General features: G+C 40.1%; 1 protein-coding gene across 1 annotated transcript; it reads right to left on the bottom strand.

Moving 5' to 3' along the window:
• On the bottom strand, positions 1-17,684 carry LOC149818798 (uncharacterized). Its single transcript, XM_089984653.1, has 2 exons — positions 17,379-17,684; positions 1-2,353 (listed from the first exon to the last, which is right to left on the bottom strand). The coding sequence occupies exon 2, from the start codon at positions 2,331-2,333 to the stop codon at positions 669-671; it is 1,665 nt and encodes a 554-aa protein (XP_089840779.1). The 5' UTR covers positions 2,334-2,353; positions 17,379-17,684; the 3' UTR covers positions 1-668.
• Positions 17,685-23,627: the final 5,943 nt, after the last annotated feature.

The raw sequence follows: 23,627 nt of genomic DNA, 5'->3' as shown, positions 1-23,627 counted from the left end.
TTGAGCTGCAACTTTTAACATTTATTTCAGAAATTTACCGTACACTGGCTAACTTTCTTAACATGGATTCTTTTTTTCATCAATCATATAAAAGCTTGAATGATGAAAGTACTCCAAACACATTTACAAGTGCAGAGCCATCCCCACCATAAAGAATGGACCCAAAAACGGAGTATGCATCATTTTCCCCACCCCCTTTTCCCATGCAATTTATCTAGCAGGAACAGTATCACAAAAGTCCACCAGATTTTCACAGCATACTCGCAATTATGATGAAACACCCAATCGACAAAGTTGTCCCAGCAAGCAAATGCAAGTGGCTAACCTGACGCAGCTGCTGGACCTAGCCCAGCTCAGCTCAACCAGGATTCTTTTCGTCACCCAGTTTCCGGCTATTTTCTTCATGGCAGAGTGGAGCATGCTGAAGAACTAGCAACTTTTTCTAACCCATACTTCATATCGGTTTCTGATCACCAACGAACTCAACAAAGCTGGCTAACTTAACCTAATTTACACGCTCGAGCTAAATCCTAATTCTGACCCCAAGAGCACCAGACTTACCCAACTAATGAAACGTCCACTAAATTCATCCTTAGTCAACAACATGGTTTCTCTTAACATCTGATTCCCACAACCTAGTTTGTGTCATCCTGTCTAACCGCCGTCTATCAAACAGACCTAGGGCCACTGAAGCCACTGACAATCAGAAACCTCCGCTTGGTTGCTTGTTCTTCACGAATTTCTGCAACATCCCCCACTTTGTTGATGAGCTCCTCCAGCCCATTCACCCCAAAACTCTGGTATTCCAGAGACTTCTTGTACCTCTGCTCGTACAGAGCTTCAAAACTGCTCACCAAGATCCGGCAGGAATAGCTCACAAGAAGCTCTTGCAGTTCCTCCCTGAATCGATCGAGACAAGCATCATTTACAGAAAATCCAACATTACCAACAGAGTTCTCTGGGTTCCTATCATCTTGTCCACTTCCCCTTTCGTCATCTGACGATTCATCAGAGTAGCAGCCCATATTCTGAACTCCCACACATAATAGATCATTTGTTTCGACGCTGATGCTGGCCTCTTGCATAATTCCTTTACCCTTTCTCTCCTTTCTTGAAGGACCTGCAGAAACATTCCAAGACCTGTGGCTTCTGTCAGCAGACGTGCGAAGTGTTAGGAACTTATGGTTCCCCTTCCCCTCAACAGTCACAGCGTCTGCCATTTTCTTAAGAAGATTTACAAGTTTACATGAACCATACTCAGCGATATACAATGGCCGGCCAAACATCTTTTGATATTCAGAGGGCACACGCACCAGCTGCAAGCTGCCACCTGATAACTCAAGCAGCTTCACAATTTGGCCCTTCAGACCCTGAATATCACCAGGCTGCACCCAATAGATATCCTGCAATTCACTTAGGTCACCTGAAGCAGTCATTCTTGAAGGTGCCTCATTTAGGACACATGGAAGACTCTGCGACCATGAACTAGGACAGTGGGAAAGGCTGACAGTGTTACTAGTATATTCAGATAATGAATGTGAAGTTGTTACAGCATCCCTTGGAGCATGACAAGAATCAAGACAATAGACTTGGTTGATCTTTGACCTTGTTTCGCTATTAGATAAACCTTGATAGATGATTGACTCTTCTTCGATGTGAGAATTAGGACTCCCAGCCAAATGAGAAGCAAGGGCAAGACTGGCATCTGCTGCCCGCACTGTGAAGGACTTTGCAGGCACAAAGCCTTCTGCTCTAGCCACACTGGGCCAATCCCAGACAAAGCTGCCTGCATTGCTCAAAGCAGATGACACACCCACCCCAGCTGGGATGGCAAGGATGATTGTGTATCCTCGTTGACCTAGTATGTGCAGAGCTGGAGCAAAATCAACATCGCCTGAAATCAGCAAAATTGATGATGGAGGAGGGTTGTCAAGTGCAAACAGAAACATGTCAACCAGAATAGCCTTGTCGGCAGCATCTTTTCGGCCATTGGGGACATCGACAAGTTTCACACCCGTTCTCTGGCAGCCTTCTCTGAGTCGACGGGGAAAAGCATTAAAATCGCCATAGGCAGAGAAATGAGTTACAGCTCCACTGATTACAGGGTGCAACCTTAGTGCCATTCTGATGTTTCCAGAAACATCTTCTGGACGAACATCATTAGGTACCGGGCAGTTCTCAATGTCCCAAAGAATGGCCACGGGCCCATGTAAAACTCTGCTCTGCTGGTTGCTTGTCGGAGGTGGTGCTGCTGTTAAGTCTAAAATCTGAGAAACAATTGGGCTTGGGGAATAAGGAGAGGAAACCAAGGACAAGCTAGCAGTTGAAGCCATTGGCGCTCAAAACTGAAGTTCTGTTAGCGTCAGAGTAAACAAAAGAATTGAAATCAGTAATTAAAGCTTCCAACCAGCAAATGCAAGATAGAGAAAATAAACAACTGTAGAAACAGTAATCAACCGAGGTAGGAAATATTGCAAAGGTTGCAAGAACAACGAAATGTAGGATACCAGCATACTTGAACCATGCACACACAAAGAGCTTAAGAATATGATACTCTTAAAGAAAATAGTTAACCAAATCAAAGATGAAGCATTCAACCCTGGCAGTTGCAAAACACATTTTCTTAAAACAAATAGCCATAATTGAGGTTCTGACTCAAATGAACTCATAAGCCTGATAAGTGATAACCCTGGCGTAGACATGTTAAGTGACCTTCTTGGAGTTCTTGTGGTCCTTTTCTGTAGTTCCAAAATTTGGTGCACCACTTCAAGCTTGTGTTCTGATCTTCGTGGCTAATTCCCTATTTTCAGCTGCTCTGCCATGTTATAGTGAAACAAGATGCTCACAGTAGGATGTAAAGTTTGAACAAGAAGATCGAGAACTCATGATATCTCCTATTCAGTATTTGTATGATTAGACACGTCTATCAAAAATAGTATACATAGATCTTGCTAGGTTTTTCTGCATACAAGATTCTTCTGCACTTGGTTCAACATAAACTTATTTCTATTGGTACTTGTCTGTGCTAGAGCCTGCAAGCCGTAGTTGTATTGATCATGTGCACAATGCCTTATATCAAGAAACTTAATAATAAAATAGTTAAATTGCACCAGTATATAAATTATGTTAGTATGCTTACTGTTCACGATGATTAAATCCATATGAGGATTCTGCCCGAGGAAGACTACCTATAGAATGACCACTTTCCAGATCCCATTCTGGAACAAATAACTAAGCTATTAAAAATCAAAATCAATTACCATCAAATGATCACATCATGTAATTAAGTGGCCTTGTTCTTTGGTAGGAAATCTTAGTGTCACGGCTCAATACTACAAAAGAAAAAAAAAAGAGAAGTGATATCAATAGCATCTACAACTACTTTTCATATGTGTGAAAAAGATGTAACAGATCTATTCCATGGTTGTCTCCCTCTTCATTTGAGGAAATAACAAACCAGCTCACCAAGCCTGGTCAACAAACTATAATCAAGAGATGGCGCTGCACATCAGGCTATGCTAATTAAAAATCTGCAATCCAGTATTTGTATAAGTTTAGTTTAGTTTCTGTCAATTATTCATCTCTGACCTATCCTGATTAATAAAATGCACATGCAGTAACCTGATTGTTGTTAATACGGTTGAACAATCCTTTGCAATACTGTTATGTTAGCTATGAATTGAACGACGAGCTACGCTGCATACAAACTGATTTTTCCATTAGTACAACATCAGGAGAACATATGAAGAGACTCATGAATCAGTCCATATTATACTTCCCAAATCATCCTAAAGAGCACAAAGAGATAGCTAAGGACAACATGGATAGTTTATCCTTCATCCAGTGGCAAGGCTAAACTCATTCCCACTTGACTAGCTAAAATTATTACTAGAGGTTTGCCTCCATTACAACAATTCAAACTCCAGCATACCACAAAATCTCCATCCCCTAATTCTTGTCTCTGATATTCAATCAGCACGCACAACCTATCTATTATTGTCTCTCTATTTATTTACAGCAAACCATGGAAGATAAGGAAAACAAATCCATGAAAAAACAATGCCATTACAAAAGATCTGCTTCGTTCATTAGCTAACGCACACAGTTGTTAGGACCCGAACTCCTACGGAGGACGGTCATACGGATTTCGACGAGCTGGACCAAAAACATGACTCTACAGAGAGGCGTGCACCACAAGCAGGAGGGGCGTGCAGCGTTGGGCGAAGAGAGAGAGAGAGAAAGAGAGAGAGAGTTGTCTCTCCTAGTCGGCTACACAGGAAAAAAACGTTTTCTTCAGGTCGATGACGGGCATGGAAGAGAGACGAGGGAGAAATATGTTTCCACAGAGAACAAGAACAAAAAACGAAGCTTAGAAAAATATATGAATAAACTTCGCTAAGATAAACTAAGCTAGGTACATCTATTTATAGATTTACAAGATAGCAGAAGGGTAAAAATACTACACAGAGATCCCACCCTAGAGAGGACTCTAGGGGGCGCATCCCACTAGAGTCCCAGTCTGGAGTTCTATCTCACCCTAGACAAGACTCTAGGGTGCACTTCCCACTAAAGTCCCAGCCTGGAGTCCTGGGAGAAAGGAAAATTCCCTCTGCGCAGTCCCAGTTGGGCGAATCCTAGCTAGGGCGAATCTGGTTGGTTAGACCTGAACTAGAAAAGGGTCTTTAACAATTCACCCATCTCAAACACGTCTGGACTTCAAAGTAGGAAGCATTGTTGTAGTCATTCATCCTCAACCTCCAGATGTAAACAGTGGTTGGACTTTGTTGCTCTCCTTCAGACCCAGTGCGCAACTCGGCCTTAAGCATGGTCCGCTTTCATTTCTTTCAGTTATGCTTAACTTCTAAGAGCCCTGAAGGAAACACAATCTCCAAAGGATACAGACCAATCAAATACTAATCCAGAGAAGCTGGTGGTGGAAAGATGCAATTTGTTGATGATTCAAATAAAGAAAGTGGAGGGTGTATCACAACCCCAAATGGATCCAGATGTAATTTATGATCCAGAGTAGCAAGATCTAACTGTAGAAACTTTTGAATCCACTTTAAGTAATGGAGAGTAGGATCCAAGTGCAGAACCGCAGGCAACTGATTCGGGCTCTGAAAACCAGTAAGGACTGGGTCGGCCTGGGTCACATCTTGGTCAGTGCCCCATGACTCGGTGGAGGTCTGACAGACAGTCACAAGAGAGCGGGCTATCGAGCGTTGTCTCGTACTCCTCTTCTTCTATCGTTTTTCGTTGAGAGAGAGGGATTTAACACGGGGTCGAGTGGTGGGCCTGGTCCTGTCGAAGCTGGACGCTGACTCCCTGTAGTAGCGTGGGTCGAAGACGTAGATTGTGAGGAGCGGCCGAAACTATGGGTCTACGGGGTTCAGTGCCTCGTTGTCGTGGAAACGGAGGTCGTTCCTAAACAAGGCGATGGTCATCCTTTGGCCGTAGTCGCTGCCAAGGGAGTTGTCGGTGTTGTCGAGCAGGTGGTGGGCATGTTCACGACGGTTGACGCAGGGGTCTAGTCGGCTCCCTTCAAGGCTAACTGAGAGGATGAACAAGGGGGAGGCAGACTGGGTGGCTCGACTGGAAGGTCAACATCCTTGGGTGGCACTGGTTGGGGCAATGTCAGAGTCTGCTCTTGAGCTCATCATACAATGTCGTCAGTTTCGACCTGGCATCCTCCAGGATTTTTGACGTCAAGAGTCTGCTGGAAAGACCTGATGCACAATTGCACCCATTCAAGTTTCCATCTAACATCCTGAAGAATCTCTAATTCTGCGATTATGAATTCATCATTGATTCGTGCATGCAGAAACTCAAGGGCCTTTTGAGTGAGTTTATTCACTTTTCTATGGAGCTCCCGAAAGGGCTCCGTGATTATGATACAGAGCAAACCTAGCCGCCATAACAAGTCGGTTAACGACTCCAGAAGACAGCGAGGGTCTATTGTCACCCTACCGTTCCACTTGTCAATTGAATCGTCTATCTTGCATCGCAATGAATCCATCTTGACTGCACACTTCAAGTCAAGTGTTGCCTGCAAGATAGGATGTTGTTGGTTTGAAGTTTGGGTGGTGCAGAAGGGTAGGCTAGGGTTTAAGGGGGCCTCTGGGTTTGGTCGTCTGGTATGGGGTATCAGGTATGTGAAAATAAATTTTTTGGGTTTTTTCAGGGTTTTTACAAGGTCAAAATTAATTTATTTCTGGGATGGGTCAAGGCGTTGCAAGTTCAGTCAGTTTTCTGGGTTCTGATAGGTTCCACAAATCATACCAGATCTCAGCAATCCAGACGAATTTTTGGGATCTTTAAACTGGATTTGAAAGGTAACAAATGAAAGTTCCTTGGGTAAAAATTTCAAGATTTTATGGCTTAAGATCTGGCCTAGAGAATCTTTTAAAGTTTATAAAATGTTAGGTTGTCGGGATCCAATGCTGGATCTGACATGTTTTGGTAAAAAGGGGATATCGACAAATCGGGATCTGATTTTTCATATCCGTAAATTAGGTTCGGTCTAGGACAGGTAGGGGTAACTATAGTGATCTTTTAGGTTTTTTGGGGACTGTCAAAGGGTCAAGACAAAATTTTAAAAACAGGACTTGGATGCAAGCCTATACCGATCCTTTCCAAGAACATGCAAAAACTTGAGCTGGCTTTTGAAAGTTGGATCGGGGTCACCAAAGGTCGGATTCAAACGATTTCAAGCCAAAAAGCTGCAGACGACGACTAGAGCACCGCTAACTATGATGGATCAAACACTGGGAAGTGTTAGATCAAATTGGATTCAAGAAGGACTTGGGACCTTGCTGGAGAGACACGAAACTAACGAGGTAGAGATCGGTAAACGGTACCGGTAGCGTCGGGCGCGCACACGGCTGGGTAGGCGTAGGGCTTAAAAAAGACACGTCCCAAGACAACTGTTGAGCACCTGGGTGGTCAAACCCTCGTAAAAGTGTCTAGGCCATACCCGAATACAAATTCGAACTTGGTGCGGGCTGGGAAAAGTTCAACTATATGACACTAAGCCGTCAAGACTGTCCTCCGGCTCCAAACGACACAAAAAACGTCTTAGGGGATGTAAAATAACCTGAATCCTCTGGACTCGAGGTATATCACATTGCCCTTTCCGAGATGATCTAGCTCCACACATGATAAAAATCTGACGCAACTGAATAAAGTATGATTCAAAAAATAAATACGAGCATAAAATCGAACATGTACGAAAACGATGAAGGGTGTGGGCCCTTGTGTTGTCAAATGCAATTGGCTAATCAGTGTGGTTCCCGAGATCGCTGCACAAAAACCAAGAATGTTGAACGGATTCTGCAGCAAGTGCTTTGATACCACTGTTAGGAGTTGAACTCCCATGAAGAACGGTCCTACGAATCCTGGTAAGTTGGACGTGGGGCACGACTCTAGAGAGGAGCGTGCATCATGAGCAGGAATGGCATGTAGTGTTTGGGGGAGAGAGAGTTGTAACTCCAGGTCGGCTACACAGGAAAGCATGAGGTGGATGGGGGGTCGACAGAAAGGGAAGAAGAAAAGGTGTCCTCTTTGGGTCGATGACCGGTGTGGAAAAAAGGTGAGGGAAAAATATGTTCCCTCGAGGTGTGTTTGATGGTGCATCCTGTGCGTTGCGCAGGGCGAAGCGCCTCAAAATTACACATTTTTTAACGAACGTAGGATGCAGTGGATGCACAAAACACCACCCTCTGCATCCCATTTATGCTATTATTTACGCCCCCCCCCCCCCCCCGAAAAGAACAGGGATGGGAAAAGTTCAACTATATGACACTAAGCCGTCAAGACTGTCCTCCAGCTCCAAACGACACAAAAAACGTCTTAGGGGATGTAAAATAACCTGAATCCTCTGGACTCGAGGTATATCACATTGCCCTTTCCGAGATGATCTAGCTCCACACATGATAAAAATCTGACGCAACTGAATAAAGTATGATTCAAAAAATAAATACGAGCATAAAATCGAACATGTACGAAAACGATGAAGGGTGTGGGCCCTTGTGTTGTCAAATGCAATTGGCTAATCAGTGTGGTTCCCGAGATCGCTGCACAAAAACCAAGAATGTTGAACGGATTCTGCAGCAAGTGCTTTGATACCACTGTTAGGAGTTGAACTCCCATGAAGAACGGTCCTACGAATCCTGGTAAGTTGGACGTGGGGCACGACTCTAGAGAGGAGCGTGCATCATGAGCAGGAATGGCATGTAGTGTTTGGGGGAGAGAGAGTTGTAACTCCAGGTCGGCTACACAGGAAAGCATGAGGTGGATGGGGGGTCGACAGAAAGGGAGGAAGAAAAGGTGTCCTCTTTGGGTCGATGACCGGTGTGGAAAAAAGGTGAGGGAAAAATATGTTCCCTCGAGGTGTGTTTGATGGTGCATCCTGTGCGTTGCGCAGGGCGAAGCGCCTCAAAATTACACATTTTTTAACGAACGTAGGATGCAGTGGATGCACAAAACACCACCCTCTGCATCCCATTTATGCTATTATTTACGCCCCCCCCCCCCCCCCCCGAAAAGAACAGGGATGGGGGAAACAAACAACTTTAAAAAATCAAGGTATGCCCCCCCAACGCTCGACGCTCTCTCACCTTGACATTGTCTCGCTACCCTCACTCTCGACCTCGACTCCCATCTCGCCTCTCTCAGCCCCGACAGTGAATTTGTCTCTCCGACTCCGGCAGTCCCTCTGGCGAACTTCTCTCTCCGACGAACCTCTCACTCATATCTTTCTCTCTATTGGTTTTGCATTTTAAACCTCATTTTTTCAATCTAGGGTGAGAGGCGAACCTCTCACAACGTATTGAGTGAATGCATGCTAGGGTTTTTTCAAGGTTAGGGTTTGTTCGTAAGGCATTTTTTAGGGGTTTTGTTGACTAATTGTTTGCGATGTTAGAGCATTCGGCTTAGGGTTTAGGGTTAGGGTTTCTATCGAGAATTAGCAGTTGAGGTGAGGCTACTAATCATTCTTCTTATTCTTCACGAGTTAAAAAAGCAGAATAGTAATTTACCTGGATGTCAGTTGGGTCTGTAGCTTAACACTAGGTATAGGAATGCTTCAGATATATACTTTTAATTTTTTTCCTATGTTAGCAGTGAGAACTTTGGGTTGCAAAAATCAACTAATTATAGGTTTTTTGCCTTTTCCATTTTAGATTAACTCTTTCCTTTTTCAATTTATAAAGATTCTTGTCTTTTAATTCTCTTCGAATCCACTTAAATTACAGGACGGAGGTGCTTCTGTACATACACATATTTTCTTCAAAGGCTTAAACACAAACTCTAGTAATTCTGTTGAGAAGGGAACAGTACACATAAGCACTAGACAACATTTCATTGTTTGGGAAACATGCTGTGTTTTTATTTGAAAATTTTCACATGGGTTTATATAACTCTTTTAGCTGCTTCCTATGTGCTTTCTGTAGTGTTCTTCATTGGTTATTCTGCCACCATTTTCAAGGATTTGATTTTGCAAATTGTGGTATTGGTGGTGGTAGTTGTCTATTTTTTGTATTTGATTGTAGTGTGGATTTTGGAGTCTATCATTGAATCACTAGAACAAGATTGCTGTGAATTAGATGATGAACCATTTTTGTGTGAAGAACTCTTGGCATTAAAAATGGAAGAAAGTTGTGATTATGAAGGGGATCTGCAGAGGGATGATAGAGTTCATAGATGGAAGAATTCTAAATGGGTGAAATTTTTGTTGGTTTTCACAGTTTGTGGTGTTGCATCTTGTGGGCTTGTGGAATATGGGGTCAATGAAGAGGGCGATAGGATGAAGGGTGGGATTGTCACTAGCATTGTGAGCACATTCTTGTTTCTTCCTATTGAGCTCTTGAATTTCATTGATTTCCTTGTACTCTATTGAGAATTGGAGAAAACCAAGGAAGAAAGGTGGATTAAGAAAGGAGGCTTTTATGTGCTTTGGTTGCCACTAACCGTGGTATTGTCTCTGATTGCACTAGATCAAAAACAAGCTTTGGTTACTTTAGATCTTTGTCAAGTGCTGTGAATGATCTTCATTTGTATGACAATGGCAAAGTTTGTATTGGTTAGTGAGGACAATTCTTGAAGAAAATCTTGGTTTTTGTAGACTAATACCTACAAAGGTTGTAGCTTGTTAGCTTTTTGTTTGAACATCTATTGCAGTCTATCAAAGAGTGGCTATTGTGTTGTTATATTGTTTCCAATTTCTTTTATGATTATTTGAACCTCCATCCGGTCTTGCTTTCAATGAATGGTATAAATTCTTTTATGTAATGCTTTTTCTTTTTTTGGTTGCACCCAATGAAAAGGCATACTTGTTTGATTTGTATTTATTTTTCAATTTTGATACAAATGCAGTTCAAAAAACAAAATGAGGGTTCCTTTTTTTGAATTTTTATTGGAAGTTAAAATTTCCAATTTTGTTTGGTATGAATGTTTTTTCTTTCCCTTCTAGCACTACAATTACAATAGTTTGTATGAACTATTTTTCAGTATCATGTAGGGTCATCGAATCTCATGCGGCATGCCTTCTTTTTAAACTCATCTCCTTTAGGGATGGTAGTGGACCGGGGGAAAATGGGGCCCCACCCTGTTTGGACCGGGGATGAAGGGCATGAAATGGGGATGGAGGCGGGGATGAAGGTTAAAATCCATCCCCGTGCGGGGATGGACTTACGCTTTCCCCCGCCCCATCCCCCTTCTGATCCCTCCCTTGCCCCGCCCCATCCCTAATCCTTTTAAGGGATGACAATAGACCGAGGGGAAACGGGGCCCCACCTCGCCCCCATTTGGATCGGGGATGGAGGACATGAAATTGGGATGGAGGCAGGGGTGGAAGTTAAAATCCATCCCTATGCGGGAATGGAGACGGGGATGGAGGTTCGGGTTTTGAGACGGGGTGGGGGTGGAGACCTTGTCCCCCGCCCTCGCCTTGGTCCATTGCCATCCCTAATCTCATTTCTTTGCATGTTTATTAGAATTCAGAATGGCAGATGCTGTAACGGGTGAGGTAGAAGTGCAGCCAAGCCAGACTAAGAAAATGCAATGGAGTACACCCCATGTGGACTTATTTGACTACATGTTAGAGCAGTCTAGAATACCTACAATGAAATGTTCAGGGGATCGAAAGAGAAGGCCATGAGGGTGCTGGAGAGTCAGATGAAAGAGAAGTTTGAGGTTGAGTTTACTTTAGAAAAAATAAAGAACAAGTTGAAGCGTGTCAAGCCCAACTTGACAATAATGAAAAAAATCTTAAACACATCGGGCTTTGGATGAGAAGGTTAATTGAGGATGCCTGTGGTAGATACTGAAATATGGATTGAATGTGTTAGGAAAACCCAACATGAAAGAATTATAAAAAACGAGAAAAATGACAATATTTTGAACAGGCTAAATTTATGTTGAATCAACTGCTATAGGCAGTTATAGGTCAATTCAATTGGAATTACAACCACCACCACCATCCCTTGTCGATCCCGGTCTGGAGGAATTGAACTCATCATCAAAAGTTTCAGGTGATGAAACACCCATGAATAGCATACAAGTTAGCAACTTTCAACCTGCTTTCAACTAAAGGAAAGCGCAAAGTCCGTAGTGTTTGACATGCAATTTTACTATGTACTTGCTAGGCAGGAACAAAGCGCAACAGATGCAAAAGTGTTGTATAGTGCACTTGATGATCATGACCAACCTCTAGTAATACCTAGAGGTAAGTAAATAAATATTATGTGCATAAATTACATTGATTATTTTATGTAAGCAAATATTTTTTATTAAATCATAAACCAAATGTGTGTATGTAGGCAAATATTATTTTGCAGATTCTAGATACCCAAATATTGTTGGGTTTTTTTACTCTACACAAAGGATATATCTACCACTTGTCAGAATTTAATGCACCTGGTGCAAAACCAATTGAAAAGCAATAGAATTATACAACCATAGACACTCTTCATTGTGAACAACATTAGAACGTATTTTTGGTTTGCTAAAAGAGCAGCTTCCAATTTTGAAGTGCCAAGTAAAATATCCAGTTCCCACTCAGGTTAAAATTGTTCATGCAGCATGCATAATACATAATTTATATTAGAAAATAACCCAGATGTTGAACAATTCACAACTGACAATGATGATGATATGTTGGTTCCTGAATCTGAGAAAGAAAATTCCACAATAGTAATTACTCGTGGTTGCAACAAGGACCTAAGAGATGCCATAAAAGCTCAAATGTGGAATGATTGGTCACACAATAAGTATATTTGATGATTTTATTACGTGTTATGTAAGTTTCATAATTATAATGTAGAATGATTAGCAAAACTGATAATTTGTTGGTTCCTGGTGATTTTTTATGTATTATGTATGCTTGATCGATAATTATATATGTTTAACTTATGTTTGTTTTCTTGAAGAACCGGAAGATGATGTCTCGTTGTACATATTACGTTGTATTCAAGGGGAGGACTAGAGGTATCTACGACTCTTAGAAGACATGTCAACCGCAGGTTATCAGATACAGTGGAGCATTGTACAGATCATTCACCAGCTTTGAAGAAGCTAATAGCCAGTTGCATGAGTATATGGCGAAAACAAGGTAGGTGCAATAGTGAGAGATGCGCGAAAGAGCGAGTACATGATGTTCGAGGGGATACTGCATTTGTCTTGCCATGATACTCTTACTGGTTTTATGCTTTTTCCTAGTATGTTCATGTTTTTTTTTGCTGGAATGATGTACACTTTTTGGGCCTTGGATGGGTGGTTGACATACTATGATACTCTCTCACATACTAATGTTATATTGCTTCAATTTGCACATTTTGGATTTATGATACTATTGATATTTTCATAAATGAAATGTATGTATTTGGGAACACAGGTCGATTCTCGAATGAACGGAATGAATGTATTTGGGAACACATGTTGGTTTTTTATTGAATGAAATGAATGTATGTATAGGTGGATGGTTGAGATGTCATGTTGGCATATTTTTTTGAACTTCAAAGATGCTAAAGAAACATGTCAACAGTTGCAAAAAATACAATGTTTCAAGTGTGAAATTGCCTTGTACAGGTCCTTCTCAGAGATATGAGGTAATCAAACACTTTAAATGCATGTTCTCATGAGAGACTAGTTACTTTTTAATAGACTTGAATGTCACATTTTATGTAAATGTGATGGATGTGCATTTGTGTATCGGTGGTTTACACTGCCTTAGCCTGTTTACTGATGCAGAAGATTAATGGGATTGTTGCAATCTGAAGTGTATGGTATCTTATCTTTTTTTATCCATCTTTTCAGAATAAGATTGACACAGGTGTTTGGGTGGACTCTTCTCATAGGAAAGCAGGACAGGATTGGCTTTGGTTCATCTCATCTGCAGCTCTTATAAATGTATACATGTGATAGTCCAAACTGATGTTTGATGGGACTGCAACTGCATGGAAGTTGTGTTTCTTCTTTGAGCATAATTGGAGAGTTCAGCTGACAGTGGTGTTTCTTCTTTGCCAAGGCTTCCAAAGCTTGGAAGTTCTGGTGGGCAACCCAATACTATAAAGTGGTACTGATTTTTCAGTTGGTTGGATTTCTTCTGAAAAAGAAATTGCAGTTCTGGTAGAATTTCTGGCGATCTTGCAACTTTGTTGGGACTTTTTTTTTAAATTTGGTTTGGTGGTGAAGCTGTTTGTTTATTATTGTGATAAAGTTGGTTTTTTGAGGCTGGGAGTTTAAGTTTGGGGTGGTCTTAGGAGAGAGGATTGTGAAGTAATTTGCTGTTTGGTCAGAAGAAGGTAGAAGGGTTGGATTTGTACAGAATGAGTGCACCAAAGGTTAAGCGGAGGGTGGGAAAATATGAGTTAGGGAGGACAATCGGCGAGGGAACTTTTGCAAAGATCAAGTTTGCAAGGAATAGTGAGACAGGACAACCTGTGGCTCTCAAGATCCTTGACAAGGAAAAGATTCTCAGGCGCAAGCTAGTTGAGCAGTTATTTCTCTAGAGTCTAGACAAAATGATTATCTGCTTCATTATTTAACCTGGGAATCTGAAACTTCAGATGGAATTTGTCTTCTAAAATCTTGGAAATGTAGCTGGAAGTGATGTTATCGTATAGTTCACTATACAATTGTCCATGGTATCTGACATTGTCCTTGTATATTTGTCTAAAGATGTTATTCCCAATTGTTGTGCATGGCTTTGCTTTTGCATCACTTGTTATCGCCAGAAATGAATTTAATGCTTTTAAATTCAATTTTATTAATGATGTATCTCATGTCGGTTCTGGAAATCCTTGTGCTAAGTGACCTAAACTATGCCTAGTTTTTTCTATGACATGATTGTGTCCCAGCAACAACTAGATCATGGCCCAAATTTTGCTCCAATAGAGTGTTCTTACTTGAGCCTGAGCCAGCATTAGCCAACTTGAACAATGGAAACATATAACCAAAGTATATGGGTCTGATATGAATATCAATGCTAGCTTTCATACCCTTTTAGTAAAACCAGTAGGTACCAAGTTTGACCCATCTGAGACCCTGTTGATTATTACAAAATAAAATGTGACAAAAGTGAACGTATTCCAGGTTGTGATTAGAGTCCAGACTATGAGTGGAAAGAACAAAATTTAGTGCCTTAATCCATGTATCCGAGATCAGCGATTCTTTGGCTAAATCACCGATGCACCGTGAGGTTCATTACCAACGATTTGAAGAGCACAAACAGAATTTTTATTTATTTATGTTTTTTCATTTACTTGTTTATAGTTTATAATGTCATATTCATTATTATTTAAAAAAATGATATTCACAATTTCAATTTTACTGATTAATCACGATTTAATGATTTTAGATATATGTTCCTATTTGGATCCATATCTGATACCAATTATAACGTCAGGATATCAAAAAAGTTGTTGTGTAGTTGTTTTACATACAGTTTTGTATGTTTTGGTATTTGGATCCAATTCGGGGCAAAAATTCATATTCGAGGCCAAAATCCATGATTTTAAACATAGTTTCATAATTGGATCCATATTCGGGCCAAGAATCCATAATAAACTTGTTAAAACATGTAAAATGGAAGATAGATCGGGTCATACGATCCAAAATGAAGTAATATGACCCATTATCCATGATTTTAGACATATGTTCATATTTGGATCCATATCTGATACCAATTATAACGTCGGGATATCAAAAAAGTAGTTGCATAGTTTTTACATACGTTTTTGTATGTTTTGGTATTTGGATCTAATTCAAAATCCATATTCAGGGCAAAAATCCATGATTTTAGACCGTTTCATAATTGGATCCATATACGGGCCAAAAATCCATAATAAACTTGTTAAAACATGTAAAATGGTAGACAGAGCGGGTCATAAGATCCAAAACGAAGTAATCCGACCCATTATCCATGATTGTCCAAGTTGTCCTCACATCGTCCTCAAACAACGGGCATTTGGAATATAGCATCGGAGTACGGTCCAAACAAATGGTGGACTTGGTAGAGTTGTTAGGGAATGAACAAAACCAATATTTTGTTCCATCTTTTTTGTTCATTTCGTTCAATCCTAGACAAGCCATCAATCATACCCTCAAAGAACAAGAACGCGAACCAAGAACAAAGCTTAGAGAAATTTATGAATAAACTTCATTAAGATAAACTAAGCTAGGTACATCTATTTATAGATTTATAAGAGAAAAATGGGTAAAAATACACAGTTCCCACCCAAGAGAGGACTTTAGGAGGGCCGTCCCACCAAAATCCCAGCCTGGGTAGGACTCCAGACTGAGTGGGTTTCTCTGAGAGTCCTGGGAGAAATGGAAACTCCATCTACGCAATCTCACCTGGGCAAGACTCCAACTGGGCGGGTCCTAGCTAGGGTGAATCTGGTTGGTCAGACCTGAAGCAGAAAAGGGTCTGTACTGTAACAACAGCACCAAAGACTCAATATTGTTTCATGTAGTAATGTAATGGGTATTTCTCTTACAACCAACACAAGCTTTCATTCAATTGAACCTGAAAAAGCATGATACCACGACCATCCAACATCTTATCCTCATCAATGACGACTAGCAAACTTGAATTCAAACACGGACCCATCCAAAACCAGAGATATCTCACAACTATGTGCAATGTCAAAATTAATCCATGACGGATGCAAAAATTCATCCTCATCCCCATACTAAACTAACCACTAAACCCATACTTGTTAACCAAATGACTCACTCCAATCTACCACCACCTAACAAAACTAGAAGTATCAAGTGGAACAAAAAAAAAACATATTTGACCTCGTAAAAGTCCTATTTTGCACCCAAAAAAACTCCCCCAACTTTCCCCAAAAGAAATATGGCTAGCAAACAACAAAATTGAAGAGAACAAATTCCATTACCAAACACAAAACCAACACAATTAAAGAAAATAAAAAATACAAATAATTTCTCAACAAGACACTACATTAAATAGCAAACAAATAGGCCTCCCAAATATTCCATAAGTAGTGCCAATTCTTTTGCTTGAATTTTCCTCTTCATGGAGGCACATTTCCAAAGAAAATAAACATGCTAAGCTTTCTAAGGTAAAGTGCCTGTGGCATATGGAATTTGCAGGTAAACCAGAGAAAAGGAAAAACATTCTGATGGCACCTGCATTACGCAGAAGTTGAAAGGATGTTTGTTGATCAAGATGTGCACGGAATTGAATAACCGTCACCAGAAGATCACACTTTCATTGCAACTAAAACCATTTCATACTTGAATTCCTCTACAATTATGTATTTGCTACTTCTTCATTTCCCGTTACCAAGCACCTCTTCTATGCCTCTGTTCTAGTGAATTCCTTCATTTCCAAGGAGCAAGAACGTGCAACACACAAAAACCGCAAAGGGCACGCCCCAAAATTTCAAAACCCAACAAAAGGAGTCGTCGGTGACAAGCCTCACGCAAAACATGGAAACGATGCAAGGAATCGAGATAAAAAAAACGTAAAAAATGAGGGTGAAAAAAAAAATGAACCCTATTATTTACTAAAAATCGATACAACGGCGTGGAAGGATCTCACTATGGAAAGTTCATCAACAAAGAGTACCTTATTCCACAACTCTAGCAAGCAAAAAAACCACAAATTTTGTAATCTATTACTCCAATATATGATAAAAAGAAGAGCTTACAAACACTACACTCGGGAATCATTATCAATGGACGCTGTTTTACCCTAATCGCTATAACTAATAATTACGCCAGAGACCAAATTGGTCTCTTTGATTCCTTAATAAGCGTATGTCATGAAGAATTGGAACTGAAAACACTAGATTTCTACAAAGCCGTAAAGAAAACACTAGGAGAAGAGGCGAGGGGAGAGGGAAGCGTACCTAGGCGTCGAGATTCCAGACGTACGCGGTGGCGTCTTTGTTTCTCTTTGCGACGCTCACCGATCAAGGATCGAATCCTCCCGTCCACAGGAAAACCCCTTGATTCCACAGCAGAGAACAGAGCAGTAAAATAGAGGACGACGACGATGACGAAGAAGAAGAAAAAGAAGCAAATCCTAGAAATCTGCAGAGAGAGAGAGAGGAGAAGAAGAGAGAAAAGAGGGGAAGAAGACAGCAAAGACGAAGAAGAAGAAGCAAATCCTAGAGATTTGTAGAGAGAGAGAGAGATTGAACACCGAAAACCCGACGAAGGAATCAGGATGAACACCTGTAAAGCTCTTTCCTGAAAACGGGTTTCGGATCGGTCCAATCGTTTACCCAAATCCGACATCTTCAACCGGATGGGTTGGATCTGATCTGGTGGGTTAGGTTGGGAATCTAGAGAAGCCCATCATGACTCGGCTCACAAACAACTCTTTCAAACACCCTCCCGGGTCGCCCGAGTGGCAGTGGGCCTGTGGAGAAAGTGCTCACTACTTTGTTCCGGGTTCGACTCTCACCGCGTGTGCGGTTCCCTTTGAATGGTGAGCTTCATAAGGGCTTGCGTGTGGGTGACCCCACTTGAGGTTTACCCGGCAAGGGTTTAGCTAATTTACCAGCTCTACTTTGGGAATGCTGGTTCCAAGTATGGATCATCATCTAATCGGACCTCATATAAGTAAGTCCAGTTCTGAGTTTGGATTTGGATAGCAAAACAATGTGCACTAAAATGGTCATTGAAACTTGAGTAGGGCTGTCAATGGGTCGGATCAGGGTCGACCTAACCCACCCATATAATTAATGACCAGGTCCGGGTTTGGGTTTTGCCGGGTCACAAAAATAGAATCCCAAACTCAGGCCCAGATAATTTCAGAAATTTATTTTTAGTGAAAATAGAAAAAAAAATACTCAGGTGAGTCAGGTACCGGGCAAAAATCATAACCCAAACCCAGCCTGTATATTGCTCGGGTCGGGTTCTAGTCGACCCTAATATTATTCAGGTCGGCATTTTTCATGCCCATAACCAGGGATTTGGGTTCGGTCGGGTACCTGATACAAACTCAACCCATTAATAGCCCTAAACTTGAGTCAATCGACTCTATAAACCATACCATGGTCCATCTACTACTTGGAATCGATTGGATCCATATAATTGGACCCAACAATGTTGTCAGATTCGGTATTGGGGCTAAATTGATTTTTAAAACGATTCAGAGAATCGGCAGATTCCGATTCTGAACCAAATCAAGATGAATCGGTCAATTTTTAACCACAGTTGTTAATAAAAATATTAAAATAATGTTAAAAATATAAAAACCTAATTTTAACCCTTTTAAAAATATTAAAGAAATGAGCCCGATACCAATTTCTGAACCGATCTTTCGTCGATGAAATCTGAATTCAATATTGACAACAATGGAATCCGATTCACATTATCTGAACCAGGGTTTGGATGTGCCATGTGGTCATGCCCGAACCTTTGACATCAATGTGATCCCAATTCTTCCACTTCAGATTTTCTCTAGGCGCAAACCGGAAAAGGTCAGGCTCCCACCTCCCAAATAGGCCCAAAACGGGTTGTGTATGGGTGGGTCCAAACTTTGGGATCAGATCCAGATTGAACTCACTTCCTGGATCTAAGGGTGTCAAGGGGTTGGATTTGGATTGGACCCAGGTAGAACCAGACCTGGCCCCGATTTTTGGGTATGGTATCAAGTTTGGATCCGAGTCTAATTGAACCATCATAAGATAAACTATACCCAGATCCGATAAGAACTACATGAACCAGACCCCCGGTAAAAATAATACTTTTTTATTATTTTACATTGAAAAATTGTGGGTCGTAATTTAGATGCCCAAATGAAAGAGGCTATTTTAGGCTATGTCCTCATGAATTTAGATGACCCAACTCTTCCATCATCCCTTAATATGGGTTGCCATGAAGAAGCTGATGGTCTATGTTACCGGGACATGTAACGGGACACATCATTTTACCCTCCGTACCCATGTCAACATGCATATCCCTGTGTTGACATGCATCAACACTGGGACACGCCATTTTACGGGAGGGTGGTGTATGTTCGCCCCCGATGATTCACTGAATCCCACGTCTGTGTTCGGGGCTTTGAATGAGCACCACGTATATAAGCACATGGGGCTCGTATTCCCGTGTATGTTGACATAACTTTGCATCGGACTCTGGTGTTGTTGCAAAGACTTAAGTACCCTTTTTTGCTATTCTTCTCATAAAGTGATGGTTTGAGAAAATGACAAAAATGTCCTTCATTCAAAAAAGAAAAAACAAACAGTTCAAAAAAAGGACAAACATGTCCTCCATCCAGAAAGTCGAGGATGATGTTGACTCTTCAAAGTCTTCTTCTTTTTCTGTTCAAAAAAAGGACAAACATGTCTTCTTCTTCTTTCTCCGTAAAACACTGTAAACCCTCTCTCTCTCTCTAGAGAAGAAATCAAGGGAAACAAAGAGTTCTTCCTGGAGAAGGCCATGAACATCAACCCTCTCACTCTCTCTCTCTTCTCTCTCTACTTCTGTGCACATCCAACAGACGATCCTACATTGCTCCATCGTTATCTTCTTCTTCTTCCTTCTTCGTAAAACACTGTAAAACCCTCTCTCTCTCTAGAGAAGAAATCAAGGGAGGTAAAGGGTTCCTCCTGGAGAAGGCCATGAACACCAACCCTCTCACTCTCTCTCCCTTCTCTCTCTACTTATGTGCCTGATTTAGAGTTTTTGCCCTTACAGGAGGGGGTCCGGGGGTTCATCCCAGCGTGGGTAGCATCATTCAACTAAATGAGTTGTAGATCCTGATTCAGAGTTTTTACCCTTATAGGAGAGGGGTCTGGGGGCTCCTCCCAACGTGGGTAGCATCATTCAACTTGAAGAGTTGTGGAGTCTGATTCAAAGTTTTTACTCATTCATATTTTAAGGCATTAGATCTCATGTTTGAACATCCACGCATGTGCAGTTTGCTTTCATCATGTTCAGTTGCTTTCTAGATTATACTTTGAATTCTTGTGCATTTTAGATCTATCGATTTGTATGTAACCAGAGCTCATTTTAATCTGATATTTTTACTGCAACTTTATGCATATGTCTTCATGCTCTCCACCAAAAATCAGATCATTCTAAGTTTGTTTGACCCACTTTAAAAATCGAGATTCAAAACCTGTTATTTTGCACCATCAGGATTTTAGCAGAATCAGGACCAACTTGCGGAAGTGATTTCTCCCTAACCAGAGATGATCTTTCTGATCCGTAAAAATGGTTGTTTTTTAAATTGAATCTAGTTTGTTCATACCAAATTTCAGTGATTTCTATGGTGTTTTTGTACCAGTTTCGGATCAAAAGCCATAACCTTGTCACGCTGTGTCATTTTAACGGCTCAGTTTTTTATCCATTTTGTTTGAATTTTATTTTTCTAATGGAAGATCATTTTTCAATTCTGTAAAATGGGTTCTCTTCTTTTATGTGTCTAGTTCATCCCTGTAAATTTTCAGAGTTTTTCATGGTCAATTACTATTTTATTTTGATTAAATACCAGAACCTTGTATCCAGATTTTATAAATGTTCTGATTTTGGCCCCCATATCATGACTGTTGTAGCACTTCTTCAACAAATCGTTATTTGATTGGCAATATTCTTTACCAAATTATTGTTATGATTTTTTTGAGTCTCTAATGAGTCTCTACTATGATTTGTAGTATTTTTAGGTCTCCAACGAGCCTCACAATGATTTATAGTGTTGTTCGATCTTTTAACTATGATTTATAATGCTTTGGGGTCTCCAACGAGCCCCACAACGATTTGTAGTGTTTTTCGGTCTTTTAACTATGATTTATAGTATTTTCGGGTCTCTAACGAGACCCATAGCGATTTATAGTGTTGTTGGACCTCGCTATAGTGATTTGTAGTGTTTCTCGCTAAACACTACAGCGATTTGTGATACAAATCGCTATCCGAATCAGGACCAACTTGTCAGGGTCATATCTCCCTAACCAGAGATCAGATTTTAAATCCGTAAAAAGTGGTGTCTTCATTATGAAGTCTAATTTTTTCCTGTAAATTTTTAGTGATTTCTATGGTCATTTGATACCGCATTTGGGTCTAAAACCAGACCCCTATCAGTCTGCCTTATTTGAGTGACATAGGTTTTTATTTCATTTTGTAAGAGTCATATCTCCCCAACAGAAGATCATTTTTCAAATCCGTGAAAAGGGTTTTCTTCCTCTATGTGTCTAGTTTATATCTAGAAAGTTTTATAACTTTTTATGCTCATTTGATATTTCAAACCTGTTAAAAACCGAGACATGTTATAAAATGTTATAAAACTTAAAAAGTTTGAAACTTCCTCTATGTGTCTCGATTTTTAACAAATTTGAAATATCAAATGAGCATAAAAAGTTACAAAACTTTCCAGATATAAACTAGACACATAGAGGAAGAAAACCCTTTTTACGGATTTGGAAAATGATCTTCCGTTGGGGAGATATGACTCTTACAAAATGAAATAAAAACCTATGTCACTCAAATAAGACAGACTGATAGGGGTCTGGTTTTAGATCCAAATGGGGTATAAAATGACCATAGAAATCGCTGAAAATTTACAGGAATAAACTAGACTTCATAACAAAGATACAACTTTTTACGGATTTGAAATCCAATCTCTGATTAGGGAGATATGGCCCTGACAAGCTGGTCCTGATTCAGATAGCGATTTGTATCACAAATCGCTGTAGTGTTTAGCGAGTTCCACTACAAATCGTTGTAGTGTTTAGCGATTTATAACTTTTTATGCTCATTTGATATTTCAAACCTGTTAAAAATCGAGACACTTAGAGGAAGTTTCAAACTTTTTAAGTTTTATAATATTTTATAACATGTCTCGGTTTTTAACAGGTTCAAAATATCAAATGAGCATAAAAAGTTATAACACTTTCCAGATATAAACTAGACACATAGAGGAATAAAACCCTTTTTACGGATTTGAAAAATGATCTTCCGTTGGGGAGATATGACTCTTACAAAATGAAATAAAAACCTATGTCACTCAAATAAGGTAGACTGATAGGGGTCTGGTTTTAGATCCAAATGGGGTATAAAATGACCATATAAATCGTTGAAAATATATAGGAATAAACTAGACTTCATAACAAAGACACCACTTTTTACGGATTTGAAATCCGATCTATGGTTAGGGAGATATGACCCTGATAAGTTGGTCCTGATTCGGATAGCGATTTGTATCACAAATCGCTGTAGTTTTTAGCGAGAAACACTACAAATCGCTATAGCGAGGTCCAACAACACTATAAATCGCTGTGGGTCTCGTTAGAGACCCGAAAACACTATAAATCATAGTTAAAAGACCGAAAAATACTACAAATCATTGTGGGGCTCGTTGGAGACCCCAAAACACTATAAATCATAGTTAAAAGATCGAACAACACTATAAATCATTGTGAGGCTCGTTGGAGACCCAAAAATACTACAAATCATAGTAGAGACTCATTAGAGACTCAAAAAAATCATAACAATAATTTGCTGAAAAATATTGCCAATCAAATAACGATTTGTTGAAGAAGTGCTAAAACAGTCATGATATGGGGGCCAAAATCAGAACATTTATAAAATATGGATACAAGGTTCTGGTATTTAATCAAAATAAAATAGTAATTGACCATGAAAAATTCTGAAAATTTACAGGAATGAACTAGACACATAAACGAAAATAACCCATTTTACAGAACTGAAAAATGATCTTTCATTAGGAAAATAAAATTCAAACAAAATGGATCAAAATCTGAGCCGTTAAAATGACACAGGGTGATAGGGTTATATTTTTTATCCGAAACTGGTACTAAAACACCATAAAAATCGCTGAAATTTGGTATGAACAAACTAGATTCAATTTAGAAAACAACCCTTTTTACGGATCGGAAAGATCATCTCTGGTTAGGGAGAAATCACTTCTGCAAGTTGGTCCTGATTTTGCTAAAATCCTGACGGTGCAAAATAACAGGTTTTGAATCTCAATTTTTAAAGTGGGTCAAACAAACTCAGAATGATCTGATTTTTGGTGGAGAGCATGAAGACATATGCATGAAGTTTCAGTAAAAAATTTAAGTTAAAATGAGCTCTGGTTACATACAAATCGATAGATCTAAAATGCACAAGAATTCAAAGTATAATCT

Source organism: Nuphar pumila, chromosome 13 (genome assembly GCF_984573655.1).
Source record: "Nuphar pumila chromosome 13, dmNupPumi1.hap1.1, whole genome shotgun sequence".
Taxonomy (NCBI): domain Eukaryota; kingdom Viridiplantae; phylum Streptophyta; class Magnoliopsida; order Nymphaeales; family Nymphaeaceae; genus Nuphar; species Nuphar pumila.
This window is presented reverse-complemented; position numbering and strand designations above follow the sequence as displayed.